Here is a 25,936-nt window from a genome sequence, read left to right as displayed (position 1 = left end):
ATTTGCAGAGAATGGCTGCACACGAAAAGAGAATCACCTGGAGAGAGAACAGAGCAGCATAGGAATGAGAGCTCAGGGGGAGGAGCTCAGATAGGTTCTAGTAATGTGATGCTCGGTACGTTATAGAAAAAGAGGATGTTTGATTCTTGTTCTTGCAAAGGGAAACGTTTGGTGGAGCAGAAGTTAGAACCAGTGAGGAGAATGGTGCAGGGCAGGCCATATGAAATAGGAGCATTTGCAGAGAATGGCTGCACACGAAAAGAGAATCACCTGGAGAGAGAACAGAGCAGCATAGGAATGAGAGCTCAGGGGGAGGAGCTCAGATAGGTTCTAGACGAGAATGTCTAGAAGGGAGGAACATGTTCTCAACGCCACAGAGATGGTGACAATCTTATCAATGCACCTGGTGCCACATCGGAGTAGGGGTGCGTCGGCTTCAGAGGGGAAGGAAGGGGGAGGAGTAGGGGGGCGTCGGCTACAGAGGGGGAGGATGGGGGAGGAGTAGGGGGGCGTCGGCTACAGAGGGGGAGGATGGGGGAGGAGTAGGGGGGCGTCGGCTACAGAGGGGAAGGAGTAGGGGGGCGTCGGCTACAGAGGGGAAGGAGTAGGGGGGCGTCGGCTACAGAGGGGAAGGAGTAGGGGGGCGTCGGCTACAGAGGGGGAGGAGTAGGGGGGCGTCGGCTACAGAGGGGAAGGAGTAGGGGGGCGTCGGCTACAGAGGGGGAGGATGGGGGAGGAGTGGGGGGGCGTCGGCTACAGAGGGGGAGGATGGGGGAGGAGTAGGGGGGCGTCGGCTACAGAGGGGGAGGATGGGGGAGGAGTGGGGGGGCGTCGTTCCATAAAGAAAGATGGAGGAGTTCAGAGGACCCACTAATCTCTTCTCCCCCCTGGGGGGTCTCCTCCCCAGACTGCCCCCCCATCGTGCCGCGCTGCATGTGGCAGGCGGCGCCGTACCGCGGGACCCCCACCCTGCTGGCCCCCCCGCTGGGCTTCCTGTACGTGCACCACACCTCCACCCCCGCGGCGCCCTGCCTCTCCTTTCAGCACTGCGCCGAGGACATGAGGGCCATGCAGCGCTTCCACCAGGACGTCCGGGGCTGGGACGACATCGGATACAGGTGGGGGGAGGGGGGGTACGGACAACGACATCGGGGGGGGGACATCGGATGCAGGTGGGGACGACGACATCGGATACGGGGGGGGGGGGGGGGACATCGGATACAGGTTGGAGGGGGGGGTAGGGGCGGGGGGTACAGGTGGGACGAGGGACGAGGGGGGGGAGGGATTGGTACAGGTAGGTGGAGGAGGGGGAAGGAGTGGGGGGGGAGTAGGGTGGAGGAGTAGGGGGCCGCCGGCTACATGTGAAGAAGGCGTTGGCCTTCTCTCACCCTGGGTTTCCTGAGTCTGTTGTGTTTCTAATGTGGGATCATATAGTCTCCTCTGTCCCCCCCCCCGCCCCCCCCCCCCTTCAGCTTCGTGGCGGGCTCCGACGGCTCGCTGTACGAGGGGCGGGGCTGGAAGTGGCAGGGCGCACACACACTGGGCCACAACGCCGTGGGCTACGGCGTGGCCTTCATCGGGGACTACTCTTCCGCCCTGCCCGTCGACGGCGCCCTGGCACTGGTGAGGGACCGGCTTGCAGGCTGCGCCGTGGCCACCGCCGCCCTGGTGGCCAACTACACGGTGCACGGCCACCGGCAGCTGGTCAACACCTCCTGCCCCGGAGACGCCCTGTACCGGGAGATCAGCGGCTGGGAGCACTTTGGGGTGAGAGGGCTGCTACCGTCCTGTTCTGTTACTGTTGTACGTCCTGGCACTTAATGTACGCACTTATTGTATGTTGTACGTTCTGGCACTTAAAAATAGTACTTAGCATTGTGTAGTGTCTTATCCTAGCTCTCTCTGTTGTATACGGGGAATGGGTTAACCTAGTGATGGTTAGTGCTTGCTTGGCACTTGGTTCTATGAACATCCTTACTGTACCGACAGATATATTGTTATTTTTCTGTCATCTGACAAATGTAATTATTGTAAGTTGCTTTGGATAAAAGCGTCTACTAAATGCCCTAAATGTAAAATGTACTGTTATTACAGCTGGATGATACAGACTAAAGTCACTGTGTTTGTTTTTCACAGAACGTCACCAGAGTGTAACACATCTGCAGAAAATCACTGAGGCCACAGAAGATGGATAAACCAAAAATAAAATACAAAATTGTGCTGGAACTCGATTTTATTTTATTAAAAATGTTGTATAAAATGCAAATAGGGGTTCAAATCTGAAGCGATATTTAAAATATATTGTTTGCCGCTAGGGTGCGCCAAACTGTTTCTATTTCACATTAACGTCACAATATAAACTCCATTCTGGTGAAACTGCTGCACACATAAAACCCATAAGATAAACCGATATCAATATAAAGACATAGATGTTATTCAAAAACAAAATTATTACAAACCAAACACTAGGTTGCATATTGATGAGCATTCGGTGTATCCTGTATAAGTCCTGATTCATAAGTTCAGCATAGTTCACCTCTAAAGATCATCCAAACATAACCAATGTGTGCCATGCCCCCACTGAGACATCATGAGGCACATTCGTTTAAACCAGGTTCATATTCACACACCATTTCTCCACGAACAAACAGTGCACTATCAGATCCAGCGAATAAAGCACAGCCCCCTAGAACAAATTTCCACCTGAACAATGGGACTTCAACTTGGCCTTTGGGGAGTCTGCAGACTGCCCCGTCCTGGGGAAGGTTCTCTGCTGACTCCCCCCTCTTGGGGGAGGCTCTCTGCGGACTCCCCCCTTCTGAGGGAGGCTCTCTGCAGACTCCCCCCCACCCCCGCCCGCCCTGACGTTACGCACGCAGCGCAGCTCAGCTTTGGCCCACCCGGATAACATGGAGTCCAGCCTGGAGTCCAGCCTGGCTCCGGCGTCCTCCTCCAACCGAACACCAACTTACCCGGAGATGACATCCGAAACGCCGTGCACAGAAACCGCTTAGGAGGCGCTATCTAAAGCCTGATCCAGATATGACCGACGGTGCATGAACACAGAGCTTTGATCCTGCAAACCGGGCCGTCTTCCGTGAGTACCTCACTACACCTTCTGCACATTCCGCTGTGACGCCGATGTGAGTACAGTCGCACTTTGTAATAGTCGACGGGCCGGATTCGATCGCTATCCATCCGGCACGTCCTCCTCCAAAGGCGGTGCGGACCGCGGCTGTAGCCCGCGGGACCCCCGGATGTCTACCGGGGTTCTCCCGGTGGTTCTGAAGCGTAGAGGACGTGGCCTCTGGTGGTCGTGGAGCCGCCTGACCTGCCGTGTTATCATGGAGATTGGCTACTGGTCATATTGTGCGAAAGTTAACCTGCAGAGCAGACGAGTCGCCCCGAATTCTGCCAAATTAAATCCTGGAGATAGGATTTCTTGACACTTAAAGAACGTTTCAGAAGTCTCATGTCGGGAATTGTTTTTACCGAACTATCGCACAGATGCACAGCCCACCCATCTCCGTGTTTGTCTGTCCCAGTTACCTGGCGTACAGGACGCTACAGGATGTAGGCCAGCCGCCGGGCAGAGGGACTCAGCACGGTCCTCCGGGGACCATGGAGCCAGAGGGCCCCCGAGTCGCCCCAGGGAACAGCTGTGGCCCCCCGGGCGACCACACCGGCTCCAGCCGCACCGCAGAGGTAGGAGCAGCAGGGACACGGTCTGAGAAGCGGTGTGTTGGGGGCAGGTAGCGGGAGGAGAAGGCTTCCAGAACCGGGTTGGCTCGTTAATGTCCTGTTATGTAGTTTTTCTTATCAAAGATAGAGATAAAAGAGGGAGAGGAGACTGAAGAAGTGATGTGACGTGGGGTCAGGCCGTGATTGGTGTTGTTTGAGTAGCGCCTGTCTGTAATTTGTTGCGAAATTGGGGCCCGTCCACTTGGTGACGTCACAAAAATATGTTGCACTAAACGTGCTTCAATCAAAATACATAATAATAAGCAAGAAATGTCCGCGTGCCAGGTTTCTGGATCGTTCAGCGCTGGAGAGGAGAGGATGTGTAACAGCAGCTCACCGTGGCCGGGGACGGCGGGAGAGGAGGTGGGAGAAGCAGACCAGGGGAGAGACCACCCGGGGAGAGACCTGGGGAGAGACCAGGGGAGAGGGGGGTCCCCCAGGAGGTCCATCCCCCCCTCCCTCACCTGGGACTCAGACTCAGAGAAGGAGACGGTAGACGGTGAGTAGCTGCTGAGACACCGGGACCCCGGGACCTCCTGGCTTTAAACCTTTTTACCTGATGACTTACAGAGTTAATTCATTATAAATACAGAAACTACAGTGTAACAGACACTGCACAGTTACAGACACGCAGTGAAACACTGAACTTGCATATGATTATATTTATTAATCCTCTATTCATTTATTTTGTATTAGTTCCTAAGCCTTCATGTGTTTGTACTGTAGCCTCTTTATTTAAAGCAGGGCGACATATTAGAAAATTTTTGTCTGCCGCTTTTAACTGTTGCAGAGTCCACATCATTCATGGCGTTTTCTAACTGTACTAAACTGGCTCGTTCCGGTTGTGCTCGGTTCAGTTCGGTTTGGTCCAGCAGACCAAGTGGCTGGGATTCGCGTTTCCATCCCAACCAGCTTCCCGCTTGAAGGCTTGTCTTCAGCTGATGGTTTGGCTTGAGTCGACTACACAACAACACTCACACTTTTACCGCCCATTTAGTTTGACATCATAGCCTACCCCGATGTCGGATTAGTTAGTTTAAAGATTGAATATATTTGGGTTGTTTCAGACGCGACACACACAATGAACCACGCTGATGAGCTCGACGTTCATAACCCCTGTCTGCCTCCTAATCTCAAACGCTCATTGAAAGCCGGTTTATGTCAGATTAGTCCTGTCCAGTCGTTAGACCAGGACTAATCTGAAAGAAATCTGTCCTATTTTACCGAGCTGTTTGGTTTTGCAAGAGCATACCGTCAAACTAGCATCACTGCGGTTTGCTTCTATTAAACCTTCATTACTCTTTTTAATGAGCCTGATATCGTAACAGGAGCGAACGGTATAATGAGTCCAGCTGTTGAGGACTCCAGCCATGTCCGGGTCGCATGGCGATGCGTCTCATACACCAGAACACGGTTTATGGGTCTATATATTCAGGTTGAGAGACAACTTCTCTCTCCGAGCGGCATCCAGGGCTGTGGTCAGCGCAGACGGCTGGAAGGCGGGGGGGTCGCTCTGTCTCCCCCATTGAAGCTCCATCTCAGCCGCGAAACGGCGTGGTACGGCATGGCTCAACTGGTAGATGAAACGCAAACCAGCGCGGTACGGTTGGTCAGAAGTGCTAATGGGAAAAACAGCGTTGGATGTTGTGCCAGAGTCTGCAGTCTGATGCTCTCTCTTAATCAGCTGTCAGCTTGCTAACATCATGATGTTTACTGTCTGCTGGCCACTTACTCTGTGTGTGTGTGTGTGTGTGTGTGTGTGTGTGTGTGTGTGTGTGTGTGTGTGTGTGTGTGTGTGTGTGTGTGTGTGTGTGTGTGTGTGTGTGTGTGTGTGTGTGTGTGTGTGTGTGTGTGTGCGTGTGTGTCTCAGAGGAGGAACTTCAGCACTTTGCTAACCCCCACGGCCTGGCCAATCACAGTCCAGGACACACCTCCTCTGGGCTCAGGTACAGCAACGCAGGAGGGAGATGAGAGATAAACATATAGGATAGAATATAAGAGAATACTATAGGATAGAATACTATAGAATATAATACAATAGGATAGAATATAATATAATACTATAGAATATATAATAGAACAGAATACTATATAATGTAATATATAGGTTAAAATATAATAGAATACTACAGGATATAATTTATATATATAATATAGTTATTACACATTTCTACTTAAATTATGTACAAATATCATATGCCATATCATATGTCTATCAACGCTCCAGCAGTCTTGTATATACAGAGTGTATTGTGAATGTTGTGGTTTGTTTCCCACCAGGCCGGATGGGCAGCATGACCAAACCCCTGCACACACGCAGCACTTACCAGTAGAGAGGGACAGAGAGGGTCCCATAGACACGTCTGACAGTAACCCGAGGGGCACCAGGACCCAGGAGCCAAATATGTCCCCGCCGGGGCAGCCACCCGGGACACAACGTAATCACTACACACACTGTCTTTAGTCCCATGAGGGATTGATCCCAACCAACCCTTAACCCTTGACCTCAAGCGCACCAAACCTGATATACAAAACTAAAAATCACCATGTCTGACCACAGGTCATATCTTTGGGGGGGGATAAAATGTGGCCCAGGAGGAAGAGCGGGTTGGCTAGTAACCGGAAGGTTGCTAGTTTGATCCCGAGCTCCTCGTAGTGAGTGTCGAGGTGGCCCTGAGCACGGCACCTCACCCTGACTGCTCCTGACGAGCTGGCTGTCGCCCTGCATGGCTGACACCGCCGTCGGGGTGCGAAAGTGGGCCTAATTTAGTGAATGTGAGGCTACATTGTAAAGCGCTTTGAGTGGACACTGGTTAGAAGAACACGGTATAAATGCAGACCATTTACAATCTTTGTATCCATCTATCGTGTAATACTTAAAGCATGGGATTAACCTCAAAGGTCTCCCCTCCCTCCCCAGGAGTGGGGGGCGGTGTCTGGAAGGTGCCAGACCCCCCAGAGCCAACCAGAGTGAAACCAAAGGGCCGCTGCCAAACCCAGAGCGAGGAGGGGGGGGAGAGGCCTGGCGAGGAGGGGGGGGTCCACAGCCAGGTGAAGCACAAAGCGCCCGGGGGCCAAGCCAAAGAAGCGTCCCCAGACGTGTACTCCTTCCCCGGGGACTCTGACGCCGAGAGCCCCCCTCCGGCGGCCTGGGCCCAGTGCTCCTTCACCCAGCGCCGCAGGAGGAGGAAGGCCCTGCTGAGACCCTTCTCCGGCCTGGCCGGACCCCCGCCGGGAGGGGCGGCGGGCCCCGGGAGGAGGACCGCGACCCCCCAGGGGGCGAACGCTGTTGGCGACGAGGGGAGGAGTGCCGGGGAGAAGGAGGGAGAGGAGATGCTGAAGGGAGGGGAGGAGAACATTGGAGGAGAGGAACCGGAGGAGGAGGAGGAGGCAGAAGGAGGAGGAGGAGGAGGAGGAGGAGGAGGAGGAGGAGGCGGCCACCACGAGGAGGACGGCGGTCCGAGTCGAGACATCTTCACCTGCGTTGAATGTAGCATCTACTTCCAGAAGCAGGTCCATCTGCAGGAGCACATGTCGGAGCACGTCCAGGGCCCGCCGCCGGGGGGCCGGGGGGAGCGGCCGGACAGGGCGGCCCCCCTCCACTGTGCCGAGTGCGGCTGGATGCTGCCCAGCCCCTCGGACCTCCTGGAGCACCGCCGGAGGCACCAGGAGTCCAGGGCCCGCATCCTGGAGGAGATCCAGAAGCTGGGGGCCACCGGGGCGGAGAGACTAGAGGAGGTGCAGAGGGTGGAGGAGGGGGGGATCCCCGTGGGTCTGGACCTCTCCGCAGAGTCCCACCCGGCCACGGGTCCGGTCAAAGATGTAGACCTGGACGTAGCGGTCAACCCTCCAACGTTGTCTCTGGTTCCAGGAGCCGTTACCGACCCCTCGACCCCCGGGCCTAAACCCGGTCCGGTCCGGACCCCGGCCCGCGCCCGGGCGGCCCCCACCAAGGGCCGGCGCTTCATCTGCCCCACGTGTAACTTCAGCACCAAGACCTCGCAGGCCATGGCCAACCACGCCAAGACGCACAACCGCACCAAACCGCCCGCCCGCCGCAAGTCCCAGCGCGCCCCGTACTCCCCCGACACGGACCCCCCCGGCCCGAGCCCCCCCGCCGCCCAGTCGGGGGCCACCTCGTCTTCCACGCAGCACCTCCATCTCCCGCCTGAGGTGACCCAGACCTCGAGGCCCATCCTGGACCGGTCCAGGTTCGACCCGGGGCCGACCAAGGAGCTGGTGTTCAAGTGTATTGGGAACCGGAGAACCAACCGGCGAGAACGGGTCTGGATCGAAGGGACACGGGCCGGGCCGAGATCAGAGGGCAGGAGGCGTCCCGGGGGGACGGAGGAGGAGGAGGAGGAGGAGGAGGAGGAGGGAGGAGGAGTAGGAGGAGAGCTCCGGGCTGTGGCGGAACAGAAGTCTTCTGGGAGGTTGAAGTCTCACACAAGGCCCGCTTTCACACAAGGTAACACGGACTAAAATAATCCTACCATACCACAACAAAGACCATCAATGACCAAACACTTGTGGTGGTTTAATATGAGAGAGCATCTGATAATGAGCAGGAAGTGGCTCCTGACCAAACCTCAGCAGACACCTTGCTCTGAGGAGCATAGGAGATGAGAGCTGTCTGTGGATCCTTCTTGTTTGTCGTTGGCCTCATAGCATTATTGCCAGAGTCCAATTTTTAGGTTTGTCTTCTATATAGCGTTTATTTAGACTTAGAACGACAGTGATTATGGAATGTAAAAAGCCCTCTGATTGGATTCGGATATGGCCAATGAGGCACAGTGAATCAGCAGGGTTAGGAGAGTAGAGCGAGGTTAGATATCACAATTTGGCCAAAATATCACAATTATGCGCTGAGGTTAACGCTGTATTTCTCCTAGATGCCTCGGGTTTAACCCAAAGTTCTGCCGCGTCACCTCCTCTGGAGAAGACCGTGAAGGAGGAGGAAGAGGAGGAAGAGGAGGGAGCAGAGCAGAACGGCCGGCTCTCCTTCTTACGGAGGAGGAACCGCCTACTGGCACCCGCTGAGGAGGACAGCGAGGAGGAGGAGGAGGACATCGACGAGGAGCAGATGCAGCGCTTCCTGTCGGAGGCCATCTTGGAGGAAGAGGAGGAGGAGGTGGACGAGGAGACGGGCCGCCCCCGGAGCGTGGAGAGGAGGTGCCCCTACTGCCCCGACCGCTTCCACAACGGCATCGGGCTGGCCAATCACGTGAGGGGGCACCTGAACCGCGTGGGCGTCAGCTACAACGTGAGACACTTCATCTCCGCGGAGGAGGTCAACGCCATCGAGAAGAAGTTCTCCTACCAGAAGAAGAGGAAGAAAGGTCAGTGCTCCTCTCCCTCGCCCTGCTGTGAGGCCTGATGTTACTTTAGGTCAGACCTGCTCTTTAATCTGATGAGAGGTAAGAAAGCTGAGGTTTTACGCACTTTATCAACGCAACACTGTCGCTGGGTTCATACTCACTAACAGAGTGTTGATACGACTTGAAGAAGAGAATGTTGAAGTAATGTTAACAGAACACATAACAACAGGAACTCCCAGGATAGGAAGGTTACTGTGTTCTGAGGGGTCACCTGTACGGGAAACAACTTGTCACGAGACTGAGGCTCAAACATCTACGATAACAGTTCCATACACTATTACAACTTTATACACTAGTACAAACGCAACAATCATTATCTTAACCACAGTTAGTTATAGTAGAGCCCTTGACCAGTTATGAGTAGAGCCCTTAACCAGTTATTATTAGAGCCCTTAACCACGGTTACCGTCTCAAACGAACCTACAGGCCACATATGGATGAGTCAACAGCCCTCTGAGGTCAAAGGTCACCCTCTGCCCCTCCCCCTCTCCCCCCAGTGGCTAACTTCGACCCGGACACGTTCAGCGTGATGCGCTGCGAGTTCTGCGGCGCGGGCTTCGACACGCGGGCGGGGCTGTCCAGCCACGCACGCGCCCACCTCAGGGACTTCGGCATCCTGAACTGGGACGTGACGGTCTCGCCCATCAGCATCCTCAGGGAGATGTTCTCCTCCCGGCCCGACCTGGTCATCCCCACCGCCCCGCCCCGCAGCCCCCCCTCTCCCGGACCCCTGGACCCCTGCGGAGACGACGAGGACGACGAAGACGACGAGGAGGAGGATGAAGAGGAGGAAGAGGAGGAGGAGGAAGAACAGGGACGGGGGAAGAGGGTGAAGTTGGAGGAGGAGTCGGGTGGAGGTGGAGGAGGAGTAGCAGGAGCCAAGGTCGCGAGGAACAAGTTCAGAGTACTGCCCCCGGCCTGGAGCCGAGAGGAGGAGGAGGAGGAGGAGGGAGAACCAGGAGGTAGGAGCTACTGGGGCCGAGTGGAGAGAGTCTGCTGGTTATAGCGGTTGTACTGGTGGCTGTCGTACTGTTTGTAGGAGGCTTCTGAGGCTGATTGGAGAGCCTGCTGGTGGTGGAGGTGTGGTGGTGGCTTTCGTACTGGTTGTACTGGTGGCTTTCGTACTAGTTGGCCTGGGTTGGCCGCTGGGTGAACTTGTGGTGGACTGGGAGTCTGGGAGAAGCAGAGAGATGTGTGTGTCTAGACGCTGGCCAGACAGAATCACACCCCCTCAAACGTGACCCATATTTTATTTATTTCCTTTAAAGTCACTTGGCAGCAGGAGATGGATTGGCTCTGTGTGTGTGTTTGTGTGTGTGTGTGTGTGTGTGTGTGTGTGTGTGTGTGTGTGTGTGTGTGTGTGTGTGTGTGTGTGTGTGTTTGCGTGTGTGTGTGTGTGTGTGTGTGTGTGTGTGTGTGTGTGTGTGTGTGTGTGTGTGTGTGTGTGTGTGTGTGTGTGTGTGTGTGTGTGTGTGTGTGTGTGTGTGTGTGTGTGTGTGTGATTCCCGTGGATGTGGCACGCGGTGCCTTTATCCCAACCTCTGCTTTGACTCGATTGGTTACGCCTTAGCTCAGCACTGCTTATGGGGGCAAAATGGCTGCTTCCACCTCCCCGCAGACCCAAACAATAGCGGAGGAACGGTCTGGCTTTAGCGGTCGGGAGTCCGATGCACTGCAGCGTCTGACCGGTGAGTACCGACAGAGGATTCGCGTGCACCGCGTGCCCCGTTTTATCACTTTGTTGCCGCGTCGATGCCGCGCGCATCGCGCTTTAACGTCTCGCAGCGTAGTCTGCTCATTGGCAGAGAGACACAACATTAATAAAGTCTGGAGATCAATCTTGCGCTGCATATAATATATATTTAAATATATATATTTATTTATTTATTTATACCAGTGTGGCTGCACAGGTAGCGCATGTCATGCACAAAGCGAGCCATTGTCATTGTCTTGTGTTACCATTGTGCGTGCGTAATAACGCGTCGATCTCTTTATTGTAGCAGTGTTATTGTTTAAATAGTGAGAAGACGTCCGACTCTCATCGGACCCACGCAGCGTCCTGTGTTCAGTGCTGCAGGATCTCTTAAAGAATTACCTTCAGTTCCCCACTCCTCGCCATTTTACTCTGATTGTGATCGAGGAGCGGAATGTGTTGAGCGGTCACTAGAGAGGGCTTCGACCTGGTAATGTAGTGCCTCTTAAATCATAAATCACCGTGTCTGGGAGCAGATCTAATGTTACGATCACTGTCCGGAGTGGAGTATAGGCTGCCTAGAAGTGTTACTTTACTTGGAAGTATCGGGTTGCGAAATAAATATCTGGCGCAATGGATGCAAACTCAACTGTAGTTCGCTGGTTTTGGTTCGAAACCCGCCGGTGTGGTGGTGCGCCTCTATGTGCCTCTATGCGCCTGGTGAAGGAGCGGGTTTGGTGTTTTTAAGAGAGTTATGAGGAGACGGGAGCTCCGAGTTGCCGCGCGCACCCGCCTCTTCACATCGCGTCAGCGCCGCGCAGACGCGGCATCATTGTCTGTCTGCGCGTCTCTTTTGATTTAGCGATTTGTCGCAGAAAATGGCACTTTAGTCCCAGGAACGCGGCGGCGGCGCGCCTCCCCTGCCATGTTGGTTCTAGACTCGTCTCTCTCTGCCTGAACCACCGAGCCAGGCAGCTGAGACCCACTTGGTTCGGGATTTGATTTTCTGGGTTGTTTTATTAACTAGATCGCAATTAATTAACCATCCGTTTAGATTGTTATTATTATTTATTTCAGTATTAACGTTATTTAACACACAGTAAGAGTAATAATAGAGCAAACTATGAATGATCTGTCGTATCATTTAAATTACGTGGACCTTTTTTAATCTAAAATGTTTTTAACCTGCGCTAACGTTTTGACGGGAGTCGCTGCCGCTCTGCTGCCCGGCGTCGTTCCGCTAGTTTGCCGCTCCGTGTAACGTTAACGATGGGGAACATTGCAGGTCATGCGGGGGGACTAGAGGCGGACGACGAGACATTGTTTCGGATCCCCGGGTCGGACGCGGTGGTCTCCAGCGCTCCAGAGGAGGCAGACGACAAGGGTGAGTGGAGAGGAGGAGGGGGGGGGGGGGGGGTCTAGTGATGCTATTAATAACTGTGGAGAATCTGTCTGGAGTGTTTTACAGCAGGAGGGGGTCCTGACAGACATGTAGGCTATATAATTCTAAGTACCGTGTAATAACCTGATAGTATTGATATATTTGGAGAATATTTTCCTGCTTGCCGATTGGGTGGTTTTAGACCCGAGCCCGAGAGGAGACAGAACACTGCAGGGCTTTGTGACGTGTGTGAGCTGAGGGACCGACCTGTGTGTACTGGAACCACACCTGCTGGTGAAACACAGCCTTAAGAGAAGAGCAAGGTTGGTCCAGATGTTGGCTCTAGCTCACATCTGTCTCTCCTCCTCCTTCTGCTCCTCCTCCATCCCCTCCTCCTCCTCCTCCTCCTCCATTCCCTCCTCCTCCTCCTCCTCCTCCTCCTCCTCCTCCTCCTCCTCCTCCTCCTCCTCCTCCTCCTCCTCCTCCTCCTCCTCCTCCTCCTCCATTCCCTCCTCCTCCTCCCTCCTCCTCCTCCCTCTCCTCCACCTCCTCCACCTCCTCCTCCACCTCCTCCTCCCCCCCTCCTCTCCCTTTAGCCGCTCCAGACCTGACGTGCCGTGTGTGCAGTCTGCGGTTCGAGACGCGGCGGGGTCTCTCCAGCCACGCCCGCTCCCACCTGCGGCAGCTGGGCGTGTCGGAGGGCAGCGGGGCCCCCATCAACCTGCTGTACCGGGTCATCCAGGAGCGCCTGGGGCCCCCGGACCCCGCCGCCCCGGGCCGGGACCCCGACCTCGAGGACGACATGGACTTCGAGGAGAAGCCCCTCCCACTCTCCATCCTGGCCAAAATGGCACCGTCCCCGTCCCCGTCGTCGTCGCTGACCTCGGTGCTCATGGGGCCCCCGGGGGCCTACCCCCCGCGGCTCCTCTCCTCGGTGGTCCGGAAGGCGCCTGTCTCCTCGCTGCTCCCCGTCTCCTCCCCGCTGCGCTCCCCCGACCACAAGGGCAGCGGGGTCAAGGCTGTGACCTCTCACCTCTCTCTGGCCGGAACCGTCCCCTCCACCAAGCCCTTCTGGGCCCCCCAGGAGTCGGACGCCCCGCTCAACCTCAGTAAGTGTTGGGGTCCCCCCAGACCCCTAGACCTGATGAACCTACTGTGTGTTACCTCAGTAAGTGTTGGGGACCCCCCGCTCCCCTAGACCTGATGGACCTGTGTAACCTCAGTAAGTGTGGGGACCCCTACACGTGATGAATACGTGGAGCCTCTCAGATTCTTGGGTCAGAGGTAATATACATAAAACGTACCTAACATTATCACATTATTGCATACTTAGTGGAGGCTGAATCTTTTTTCTGGTTAAAGAAACATTAAAAAGGTCTTGACATGTGTATGCTATCTATTGGAGAAATAATATTCAAACATTAGAATGCAAGAAATGATGGAGTTTCTTTCTCTGGTAGTGGGAGGAGTTTCTTAGTAGAGTACTGTGAAGTGGGCGCGTCCCGTGGCTCCTCCTCTTCCTCTCTTTTCCGCTCTATAATAAAGCATAAAAATGCAAAATGAATACTGTGGCAGTCTGTCCAGACGTCCACAGTGCCTCTCCCCTCCGTTCCGACTGCACTGACGCCATCTCTCTCCCCCCCTGCAGCCCTGGAGGGAGACCCCAGCAAGGACATCATCTGCCACCTGTGTGGTGCTTGGTTCGAGACCCGGAAGGGGCTGTCCAGCCACGCCCGGGCCCACCTGCGGCACTTCGGGGTGGAGTACTCGGAGTCCAAGGGCTCCCCCATCACGCTGCTCAACCAGCTCATCCACACCGACGACTTCAAGCACAAGGCCAGCGTCCTGCAGGCCACGCCCCCCGGCCCCCAGGGCCCCGCCTCCAAGCGGCCACTCCTCGCCTCCTCGCTCCTCTTCAAGGGGGCGGGGGGGTCCCCCTCCTCCAAAGCTACCTCCATGTCCTCCTTGCTGGGACCCCCCGCCAAGCGGCCCAAGTCCTCCATCCAGGTGTTCCGGCTCAGCAGCGGGGAGCTGCTCACTCTTCCTCACAGTAGGTCCCCCTCCTCACTCTTCCTCTTCCTCACTCTTCCTCCTCCTTGCTCTTCCTCACAGTAGGTCCAGACATCCTCACTCTTCCTCCGCCTCAGTCTTCCTACTAGTAGGTCCACCTCCTCACTCTTCCTCCTCCTCACTCTTCCTCACAGAAGGCCCAGTCTCACCTCCTCACTCTTCCTCCTCCTCACTCTTCCTCCTCCTCACTCCTCCTCACAGTAGGTCCAGCGCCTCCTCACTCTTCCTCCTCCTCACTCTTCCTCCACCTCACTCTTTCTCCTCCTCACTCCTCCTCACAGTAGGTCCAGTCTCACCACCTCACTCTTCCTCCTCCTCACTCTTCCTCCTCCTCTCTCTTCCTCATTGAATTGTATTTAAAGAGATTTTCGTTCAGTCTTAATCTCTGTTTTAAGGCAATATTGTAGTTCCTGTTAATTGATCAATCTCAATTAGTAACCTTGGTTTGGTGTTTTACTTGAGGGGTACCCCCCCATACTCGACCCCATCCTTGTCTTCATTGAGGGGTCACCCTGGTGTTGGGGTCTCAGAGGGGTACCCCCCCTACTCACCCCGTTCCTGTCGTCTTCCTCCAGATGAACCTCCAAAGGAGATCGGCTGCGAGTTCTGCGGCGAGTTCTTCGAGAACCGTAAGGGCCTGTCGAGCCACGCCCGCTCCCACCTGCGGCAGATGGGCATCACGGAGTGGTCGGTGAACGGCTCGCCCATCGACACGCTGCGGGAGGTCATCGCCAAGCGGGGGCTCCCCTGTGCACTGCCCCTCAAACCCCGCAAGACCCCGCCCCCGTCCTCTCCCGGCCCCCCCCGCTCCCCGCTGGCGGCGGCCTCCTCCTCGCCGCCTGCCTCCGCCCCCCTGCTGGGCCGTCTTCCCTTCGCCTTCGCCCGGCCCTCCAGCCCCCACCCCCCCGCCGGGTGCCGGACCTCCCGGGCCACGCCCCCCTCGGCCCCGCCCCTCTCCTCCTCCGAGGGCGTGGTCCTGAAGCCCAAGCCGGAGCCGGAGCCGCTGGAGGTCACCATGCCCGGGGCCGTGGGCGCGTCCGGGGGGCTTCCTGCCGAACCGCTCAACTGCAGCTGGAACAGCAGCGACAACATGCTGCCCCTTAACCTGGGTGAGTCTACTGAGCCTAGATCTAGAGCGTAGAACCTGCTGCCCCTTAACCTGGGTGAGTCTACTGAGCCTAGATCTAGAGCGTAGAACCTGCTGCCCCTTAACCTGGGTGAGTCTACTGAGCCTAGATCTAGAGCGTAGAACCTGCTGCCCCTTAACCTGGGTGAGTCTACTGAGCCTAGATCTAGAGCGTAGAACCTGCTGCCCCTCAACCTGGGTGAGTCTACTGAGCCTAGATCTAGAGCGTAGAACCTGCTGCCTCTCAACCTGGGTGAGTCTACTGAGCCTAGATCTAGAGCGTAGAACCTGCTGCCCCTCAACCTGGGTGAGTCTACTGAGCCTAGATCTAGAGCGTAGAACCTGCTGCCCCTCAACCTGGGTGAGTCTACTGAGCCTAGATCTAGAGTGTAGAACCTGCTGCCCCTCAACCTGGGTGAGTCTACTGAGCCTAGACCTACAGCGTGGAACCTGCTACCCCTTAACCTGGGTGAGTCTACTGAGCCTAGATCTAGAGCGTAGAACCTGCTGCCTCTTAACCTGGTTGAGTCAGACCCTAGATCCAGAGCATAGATCCAGAGTAGGCAACCCTGCCTACTCCAGTGAACCAAGAAAGCCCGCGCCGCGACTTACGGGGGATATTACCCCCTCGGTTTTACCCAGGAAACTTGAGATAAGACGGTGAAATCGCCGGGCGTGCCAAGCCTGACCGAACCAGCTTGGCAGTGTAGAAAGGCCTTAAGCTGGAGAGAAGGCAGTAGAACGTACCTAAAAAAGCAGCCAACCACTCTTAAAACAATTCACACAACACAACAAAACACAACACACACACACACCACGGCGGTTGCATTCGGACTGCACACACACAAACACACGCACACACACCACGGCGGGTGCTGATTGACTGCGCGCACATATACACACAACATTGGCGGGTGCTGACTGACTGTGCACACACACAAACCTCCTTTCCTAGCCTACTCACCGTTAGAAGAGCTGTAGGCGAAGTAGCCTCATCAGAAACTCTACTTGCGTTAAACAGCTTAAATATTTTGTATACTTTTGTCAACGGCTCCTGCCTTTCTCTACGTGCAGTATCACACAAAAATACGTAACGTCGGGTCGCCATGGTTGTTGTGTTTTAGATGACCTCCAGGTCAGGGGTCAGGGGGGGGTCGTCAGGGGGGGGTCCTCCTGCTGAAGGGGGCTCATCGGCTGCAGGTTGATGTCCTGAACCCTGGTGTCATGTTAACCTCCACCTCCCCCCTCCCCCCAGTGGTGTCCCACGAGACGGAGCCCCCGCGGGAGATCCAGTGCGAGTTCTGCGGCGAGTTCTTCGAGAACCGCAAGGGCCTGTCGAGCCACGCCCGCTCCCACCTGCGGCAGATGGGCATCACGGAGTGGTCGGTGAACGGCTCGCCCATCGACACGCTGCGGGAGGTCATGACCAAGAGGGGGGACGCCCTGCCCCCCGTCCGGGGGGTGAAGAAGGAGGCGGGGAGGCGGGGTGCGGCCAGCCCCGTCTGGGGGGACCCCCCCGGGGGGCCCGGCAGTTCCGAGGGGCCCGGGGGCCCCGGCTTCCAGCTCACCAAGTTCCGGAAGTCGCCGCTGAGCCTGCTGCACTCCCGGCTCCAGAAGCAGAGTGCGGCGGTGGGGGGGCTGGCCCCGGGGGGGAAGGGCCTCCAGGGGCCCCCCCTGGGCAGCAGGGCCCCGCTGGAGGAGCCGGGGCTGGCCGGGCAGGCGCCCCCACTACTGCCCAAGGCCCTCGCCGCCCTGCCGCCCGGCTTCCTCTTCAAGAGGAAGGGGTCCCCCGACAAACACGGAGCCTCACCCCAGGGTAACACACACACACACACACACACTAGTGGTGGATTGATTGATTCGTTTCCATGATTCAGTTTGCGTCGGTCAGTTCGCCAAGATGAATCGTTCGTTCGTTCGTTCAGTCGAGTTTCCGGTAGCGGTGAATCGAATCATGGAATGCACGGTTCTCAGACTCAGCTCCTCCCTCCTTCTCATTCTCAAACGTCAACATTACAACTTTAACCAAACACAGCGGCGGGATGGGGAGTGTAGTTGATTATCGGATGTTTAACATATCAGCAAGATAATAGACTTGATTTAGCAATTATGGTGGGGGTCCCGGGTGTTTTAGGCTCTCATAAACAGAACCCTGTGCAGCCCAAGACTAAATCTAAAATAGCTGCCAAAATTAGGTTGTGAAAAATGAATTAAACTGTATTCAGACCACGCAGTTATCTGCTATAGACCCTAGAGTATCTGTAGTATGAAGGCTGGGACGAATTACAAATTACAAATATGTAAACTTTATGTTGAAATTATAGACAGTTGCGATTCCCATTGAAACGAATGACGCCGTGACTAGTCTTCACAACGAGAGCTGGTAGGTTGTGAAAAATGAATTAAACTTTAATCAGACAATGCGGTTAGATGCTATAGACCAGGGGTGCCCAACCTTTTTTGACCCAAGATCTAATTTTCAAGTAGCCAACCTCCCGAGATCTACCGGCCTAGTGTCAATATTACAAACCTACCTTCAAGGGGGGGGGGGGGGGGGGGGTTGTATCGTGAACCTACGGACTTCAGTTGACGGCTTTCAACTGCTGTTAACAGCGCATGCGCTACCGCGCATACGTATATGTCCCGCGCAAATTCTACTTTATTAAAAAAAAAATAAAAAAATGTTTTTTTTTTTTTTTTTCTTCTTCTTCACCCCTCGAGGTTGACTTGGGATCTGTCGGCGGTCTACTGGTAGACCACGATCGACTGGTTGGGCACCCCTGCTATAGACCATAGAGTATCTGTGGTATAAAGGCTGGGACAATGACGCAATTCCACTATATATCAGGACCTAAGAGAGAGCGTGATATCAAAAGGATACGACAAGCCCTGGAATGTGTGTACGGGTCTCGTGCGGCAGAACGAACCATGAAAGAACGAGACAGATTGACGAGACATTCAAATATATTTATATTTTATATTTATTAATTTGGCATGACACATACAATACAAAGAAAACATGCATTTAACATTTCACTGATATTTAATTGTATTATCGTACGCTCGCTCACTAAGCCCATTTGTTTTTTTTCCCAAGAAATCGGTTGATTTCTGTCTCTCATTGGCTAAAATTCAACACGAGCGTCCTAGACTCAGTCCTAGAACAGCATACAATTTGCTGGCTCTCGTGAGTCGTGACGTCTCTTAGTCGGTCCCTCTTCACCACTCACACAGTGAGTTGACAAACTGTGTGTTCACAGTGGGTGATAGAACTGTCAGCGAGTCAGCAAGTCTGCGACTAGTGGGTCTGGGAGGAGTCGAGTCTGTGAACGAACAAAGACGAACGAGAGAGAGGAACCGTTCGTCTTAAAGATTCGTTCATTCGAACTGATTCGTTCGCGACCGAGCCACCTCTAACAAACACACACACACTTGCGTTTCAGGAATGCAAAACATAAATTCCTTGTTACTAATTTACAAGCGATATAAATACGCAAAACATTTCAGGTGTTCTACAAGCTGTTTTTCAGAACGACATTAAAACAAGTCAGGGTTTTGTTTCTCTGCTTTGGTCAGGAATAATTCCTAACACTCGTCAGCAATCATCAGCAATCATTTCCATAAAAATGAAGCATTCCTGTGCATGTATGTAGATACATACTGTATATCTATGTTGTTGACATTGTTAAACTATATATCACAGTTTGTAACCGGTTCCCCAACATTATGTTTAATTCTCAGGAATAATAATTTATTTATATTGTATTCTCCCCCTTTCTCACCCGGTCCCCGGTCAGACGCCAGCTGCGAGCTGTGCGGGTTCTACTTTGAGAACCGGAAGGCGCTGGCCAGCCACGCCCGGGCCCACCTGCGTCAGTTTGGCGTGACGGAGTGGTGCGTGAACGGCTCGCCCATCGAGACGCTCAGTGCCTGGATGCGCACGCGGCCGCAGAAGGTCCTGGAGATGCACCGCAGCTACATGCAGGTCAACCGCTCCAGCCTGAAGAAGGTACCTCCCCCTCCCTTTAGAAAGGTACAGCAGGGCACAGCCTCCAGCCTCCAGGAGGTACCTCCCCCTCCCTTTAGAAAGGTACAGTAGGGCACCACCTCCAGCCTCCAGGAGGTACCTCCCCCTCCCTTTAGATAGGTACAGTAGGGCACCACCTCCAGCCTCCAGGAGGTACCTCACCCTCCCTTTAGAAAGGTACAGCAGGGCACCACCTCCAGCCTCCAGGAGGTACCTCCCCCTCCCTTTAGATAGGTACAGTAGGGTACCACCTCCAGCCTCCAGGAGGTACCTCCCCCTCCCTTTAGAAAGGTACAGTAGGGCACCACCTCCAGCCTCCAGGAGGTACCTCCCCCTCCCTTTAGTTAGGTACAGTAGGGTACCACCTCCAGCCTCCAGGAGGTACCTCACCCCTCCCTTTAGAAAGGTACAGCAGGGCACCACATGAGTTACAGTGGGCTAGTTTTAGACAGGTAGTTAAATTGGTTTGTAAAGTTACCTCTTTAAACTTAGCAGGTCAACCTCCGGCCTGAAGGGCATTGGTTAGCTACAGTATAGCTAGTTAGGTGAGATAGTTGGGTAGTTAAGGAGTAAGCCAGTGCTGAGGGAGGGGGAGACGTGGTTGAGTCTAATCTCACAATCAGATTTTGGATTAATATCCTGAGTAATCTAGAGTCTGATGACAGAGGAGCTCAGATCTGGGTGGACAAGTCGATGCACATTCCTTCTCCTCACATATTTTTGTTGTTAATCGTGTGTGTGTGTGTGTGTGTGTGTGTGTGTGTGTGTGTGTGTGTGTGTGTGTGTGTGTGTGTGTGTGTGTGTGTGTGTGTGTGTGTGTGTGTGTGTGTGTGTGTGTGTGTGTGTGTGTGTGTGTGTGTGTAGGCGTGATTTGAATTGGGCAGGTGAAGAGTCTTTGACATCCATTATATTCCAAATGCCACCGAGTGTTTACCCTCTCCCATCGCAGTGCCTTAGTCTGTCCAACACAAGGAGCCACTTAGGAACTGCCCAAGACAGGTCCTTTCTCAAGTAGTGCCCACAAACCAACAAATCCAGAAGTTTTATTCTGCGTTTACATGCACTGTGCACGCTCAGTGCGCAGTGCAGACAGTGGTTGTGTTTTTGACAGTGGTTGTGTTTTTGGAAATGTGATCATTCTGAGTGCAGGGCAACATTTCAAAATGCATTGGAACACCTGAACATTAAGTTCTTATATGGAAACGTTCACATGTTGGCCAGTAGCAAGAAAGGAAACAAAGGTCAGGGTTGTGACCATCCTGGAGAGTTTAGACACGTCTGCCCGGCTGCAAGACAGTTGGCCCGGCTGCAAATCTACTGTCAGTCAGTCGATTGGCCTCAGCACCAGACTACAGTGGAAATGCAAATGCAAACTACCTTAACATATTTCCATAAGAGAGAGGATGGGAGACATCTCTAGGTCAAAGGAGAATGCCTTTTCAATTGACTAGTAATGATATAAACAGGGTTTATATCATTTGTATATCATTTTATATTAAAGTTATGATTAATATTTCTATAACAAACTCCCCCCTCCTTTCGAGAATTCTGAGCCCCAAATGATTATCTTGTATCTAATTTGAGCTAATAAAGGGGGCTTACTTACATTTGAATGGATTAACTAAGGGTTATTTATAAAGATTGTATATAAAACGACCATCATTGTTCACTGCGTCGGACTTCAATGCGTCAATAGGGGGATAAAGATGCAGGGGGCAGCATTAAAGGAGGCGTCTGTGAGGGTCTCGGCCACCCTGGTCAGTAGATCAGGTTTCACGCCATCATGCATCCGTGACTCCACTGTCTCCGAGCCTGTGACACAGACCTGCCACCGACGCACTTTTTCTCCTCAACCCGCCGCGCTACAGACCCTCAGTGTAGATTGTTACACCTTTGGAATATTACCGCAGCCAGGGACATCAAGACAACCCTGCAATTGGCTCGATGGTTGCCATAGTAACTGTGGTATGTCTGACAGTGAACGTTTCATCTCCAGATAAACGATGGCGTGTCGATGCGGTGAAATGCTTTGTTTTTCATCTGAATTACTCAGAGGCGCGGTCGCGTCGGCAGCACTTGTCTCGCTGGGCTGTGATGTGACACACATACCGAAAACGTTACCTTGAAACAACCTCAGGGGCTGAATACCTGCAGTTCTACTACAGTGCAGGCTCTGTAGACCACCGGTGTGAGTGAAGGACAGACTGGTGTACAAAGGACACATCTCCGCCAAGCTTGAATATTGGAGCCAGTTTATGTATTGCTGCTATTTATCAGCATTGATACGTTAATATAGTTTGTGTGTACATTTACATTTTAAATTCACGTTTAGGGTTTTAGCAGACGCTTTTATCCAAAACGACTTCCAATTAGTACATTTGTTAGAAGAAAGAGAAGAAAGAGATACAACAATTTTAGTCGCTACAGTTAGGATGGTCATAGAACCAAGAATTTTGTCGTGTTGATTTTGTCTTTTGGTCATGGTCTGTTCTTGGTATTAAAGGCATAGTTTAAGTATTGGCCACATGGCCTGCTGCTGCTTAGGTAGGTACCATAACAAGAGTGCGGCTCACTGGATTGGTTAACATATAATCAATCCTCATTCATTTAAGCTAATATAAATCTCCAAGTTTTACATTTGGAAATGATTGTCCCAATAGGGAGGTGATACAGAAGCTCCTCACCAGCCTGGTTTCAGTGGTTCTCTGTGAGCTGGTGTCTCCCTGGTTCTCTTCCTTAACGCTGGTCTGTTCCTCCTCCTGGCAGAAGAACGTCTCCCCTCTGTCCCCGTCGTCGGACCACCTGATCTCCATCCCCGCCCTGAAGCCCTCCTCCTCCTCCACCTCCTCCGGCTCCTCCCCCTGGTCCTCCTTGGCCCCGCCCCGTCTGCCGCGCTCCGACCGCAGCGAATTCCTGTCCCCACCGCTCCACGCCACGCCCAAGGCGGGGCCCGGGGGCCGCAGCCCCTCCCGCCAGGGACCCAGCCTGCCGCTGCACGCCCAGGTGGCCCGCAGCGAGCTCAACGTGCGCCTGCCCAGAGGTACGTACACACACACACACGCACACGCACACGCACACACATAAACACACACACACACACACACACACACACACACACACACACACACACACACACACACACACACACACACACACACACACATAAACACGCAGCCACACAACACACACACACGCCACCCCACACGCAGCGCGTGTCGATGCAAAATGCTGAAATGCGTCTGGAAACTAGACGAAACTCGTTAAGTTGTGTAAAACAACAGTGCAGTGAAGGACTACTGCTACATTAGCGTAGCATCACCCAAACTCAGTCACAACCTTCTGATTGATCACTGTGTTCTATGCCCCCTCCCCCCCACACACACACACACATCCTGTTCATCTCTTCGTTGGTTTCCTCCCCAGGTTTTGAGCGGCGGCCCCTGAAGCACCCGTCCCTCCCCGAGGGGGCGGAGAGGGAGAGCGCCCCCAGGCCCCCCCGCTCCGGGACCATCCCCTCCCTGGTGCCCCACCCCCCAAGCTACCCCCTGGTCAAACTGGTGGGGGCGCTCTACACCCTCAAGTGTCGGTGAGTGACTCCACTCTGTACTGGGAGTAAGCTTACATTTCACATCGTAGTTAATTCAAAGGAAACAAAGGTGAGGGGGAGTGACCATCGTGGAGAGTTTTTGATTGGTCATGGTGGGAGAGTGTGGTTCACACTACGGGTGAAGTGGACATGTCTGCAAGGCTGTAAGACCGTTGAAGTAATACACAGAGAAGTCCGTCAATTGGCCTCCGCATCAGACCTCGTGGCTACAGTTGAAATGCCAACCCCGTCCACATGTAGCCAAAACGGGCGAAAACTATCCGGTTTCGTTTTATGCGGTTCAGGAACATCATATACCAGTTACATATGTCATTGCGAAATCGCATCGATCTGTAGAAACGCTGTAGTACACATTCCAGGCCCATGAAGGGCGCTGTTTCTGCTACAGAAATCCAGGAAAAAAAGAAGAAGAAGAGGCGAGCATGCGCATAAAGGCTGCTCGTTGTTTACAAACATACATTTCGAGAAGAACCAGTAACACGAACAGCTCTTCTACGAAGATTGATCTATACATATTTGGTGTATTTGTCCGTCCGTAATCATTTTTCGCTCATTTTGGTCGCGGATTCTCATTAAATAATGCCCTAGCAACCCAACAAGGGACATTATCTGCTGCAGAATCATCACAAGCATGTAGTCCGCCATCTTTGTTGTTGTGAGTTCTGAGAGGTCATTGGCTAGAGGGTCGAGGGGTGGGCGATGACGTCATCGTTTGTGTTTCAGGCACCCACACGAATCCTAAGGCAAAACCGCATAGGTTTGGATAGATTTAAAACGGATTCGCCGGCTCCGTCGACCGAAACGCACTTGTGTTTGTTGGCGGTTCCACCAAAAAATCGGCTCCGTTTGGACGGGGCTTAAATCCGAGAGGACAGGAGGGATCTCTAGGTCGACGGAGAAGGTATGGAAAATCCTTTTCATTTCTCACTGGCTCTGCTGTGTTTGTTGTGGCCCCCAGGTTCTGCGAGGTGGAGTTTCAGGGGCCCCTGTCCATCCAGGAGGACTGGATCAGGCACCTCCAGCAGCACATCATCAAGATGAACTACAGCAAGCCTGATGGGCCCCGGGGCCCTGCCTCCACCGACCCTCCAACGCCCCGGGGCCCCGCTTCCACCGACCCGCCCACACCCAGAGGCCCCGTCTCCACTGACCCGACCACGCCCAAGGGCCCCGCCTCCACTGACCTGGCAACACCCCGGGGCCCCGCCTCCACTGACCCGACCCCTCCCAGGGGCCCCGCCTCCACGGACCCACCCACGCCCCGGGGCTCCGCCTCTTCAGACACTAAGACCCCCAAGGGACCAACGTCAAACGGCCCTGCTCCCCCCAGCGGCCTCTCCTCCCCCCAACCCGCTACACTCCGGGCCCCTGGCTCTACAGACCCTCCCACACACAGAGGGGCCACTGACCCTCCTACACAGCCTCCTGCCTCCACAAACTCTGCTCCCCCTGGGGGGCCCCGGTCCACCCACCCTGCTGTACCAAGGGCTCCTCCACCCCCAAGCCCTCCGGCGGCCCCCCACAGCGCCCAGGCTGAGGGTCTGTCGGCCGGGGCCCCAGCCCAGGATGAGGAGGGGTCTTCTCCAGAGGAGGGGCCCATTCCGGACGGGGGCCCCCCCGCTTGTGTTTCTACCTCTTCCACTGCCGCCGCCGTAGCTCCCCCCTCCGACCCCCCCTCACAGAGACCCCCGGCCCAGGGGGTCCCCACCGTCCCCGGCCCTCAGGGGCCGGAGTTCCCAGAGGAGCAGCCCATGACGGACTCCGCCCCCGCCCCTGCCCCAGGCCCCGCCCCATAGGTGTAGACACGCCCCCTCCTGGTCGTTCCACAAGCTTGCCTTTACTCCGCCTTCTTCATCTGCTTCTTTTATTTGGCCTTCACTGAGATGTTCTGAGGACCGCCCCCCCCCCCCCCGCTCTAGCCTCTCAGACCCCCCAAGCACCTTCGCTTCGCTGCGTCCCTTGACTGTTACTACGGCCCGTTGCCAGGGGGGTAACTCCGATGATCTCGGGCCGGTCGTGCGTTACCATGGTGCGACCGTCCCGTCTCGGACTGGCCGGTTTGCGTTGGGTCGTCCTGAATGTCTGACTGGGTATGGACCCTCTGAGCAGAGGTGAACGAGGACTCACCGCACAGTGACCATCCTACAACCTCCTCCTGACAGGTACACCTTACTCTACTGGTGCTTACTCCCATTATGCATTGCAAACGGTTTGTAGAGGTATCAGGGGTATCAATGGTATCGTTAGCAAGGGTTTGGTTTAGGTGTTAGGTTAGAGATTGCTAATTTAGGGTGTTAGGCTAGAGATGGTTAGTTTAGGTATGTTTAGTTTAGGGGTTAGGTTAGAGATGATTAGTTGAGGTACTTGGTTAGAGTTGGTTAAGTTAAAGTTTAGGTTAGCGATGGTTAATTTAGGTACTAGGTTAGAGATGGTTTAGTTGAAGTTTAGCTTAGAGATGGTTAAGTTGATGATGTAGGGAAATGCGTAAGAAGTGCAGTTCAAGGGGACCTATTATGCTTTTCGACTTTTATGACCTATAAACGTTATAATGATTGATAGTCATGTTTAACCATACACAAAAAACTATGTAGATTTTCAGGAAACTCTTCCTCTCATCTGGGCGCTTTCAGCATTCTCTGTCAACGCTCGGTTTCGTCCTTCTCCGCCCCCTCGCCCCCCTCCTGCCAACCCAACTCCGTTGTGATTGGTTACCTTCCTTGAAGCGCGCGCGCGGGCAGATTTGACCAGGCATATGGGGGGGCGGCAGGAGTGCCTCTACGTAGATGATTTCCCGGAAATGTGAACAAGTGAATCGCAAACGTTGTCCCGAGTGTTTAGCGCTCTGCACAGCCACCCCAGACTGTCACCAGGGAATACGTCGAAATGCATGTACGTCATTATTTGACACTTTAG

General features: G+C 54.2%; 2 protein-coding genes across 2 annotated transcripts in view; both read left to right on the top strand.

Moving 5' to 3' along the window:
* The window catches only part of LOC130397130 (N-acetylmuramoyl-L-alanine amidase-like), a 5,275-nt gene extending 2,993 nt beyond the window's left edge, over positions 1-2,282 (top strand). The window contains exons 4-6 of the mRNA XM_056604828.1: positions 908-1,118; positions 1,473-1,767; positions 2,137-2,282. Coding sequence (XP_056460803.1) covers positions 908-1,118; positions 1,473-1,767; positions 2,137-2,154 — 524 coding nt within the window. The 3' untranslated portion in view covers positions 2,155-2,282. The remainder of the gene's footprint in view (positions 1-907; positions 1,119-1,472; positions 1,768-2,136) is intronic.
* Positions 2,283-2,892: 610 nt separating this feature from the next.
* On the top strand, positions 2,893-24,819 carry wizb (WIZ zinc finger b). Its single transcript, XM_056606364.1, has 19 exons — positions 2,893-3,097; positions 3,546-3,705; positions 4,027-4,240; positions 5,612-5,687; positions 6,022-6,179; positions 6,662-7,131; positions 7,174-8,074; positions 8,120-8,209; positions 8,634-9,080; positions 9,617-10,081; positions 12,098-12,196; positions 12,790-13,302; positions 13,842-14,243; positions 14,839-15,372; positions 16,645-17,205; positions 19,187-19,455; positions 22,039-22,456; positions 22,840-23,002; positions 23,982-24,819. The coding sequence occupies exons 2-19, from the start codon at positions 3,622-3,624 to the stop codon at positions 24,817-24,819; spliced, it is 6,702 nt and encodes a 2,233-aa protein (XP_056462339.1). The 5' UTR covers positions 2,893-3,097; positions 3,546-3,621.
* Positions 24,820-25,936: the final 1,117 nt, after the last annotated feature.

This window comes from Gadus chalcogrammus, chromosome 2, assembly GCF_026213295.1.
Source record: "Gadus chalcogrammus isolate NIFS_2021 chromosome 2, NIFS_Gcha_1.0, whole genome shotgun sequence".
NCBI lineage: Eukaryota > Metazoa > Chordata > Actinopteri > Gadiformes > Gadidae > Gadus > Gadus chalcogrammus.
This window is presented reverse-complemented; position numbering and strand designations above follow the sequence as displayed.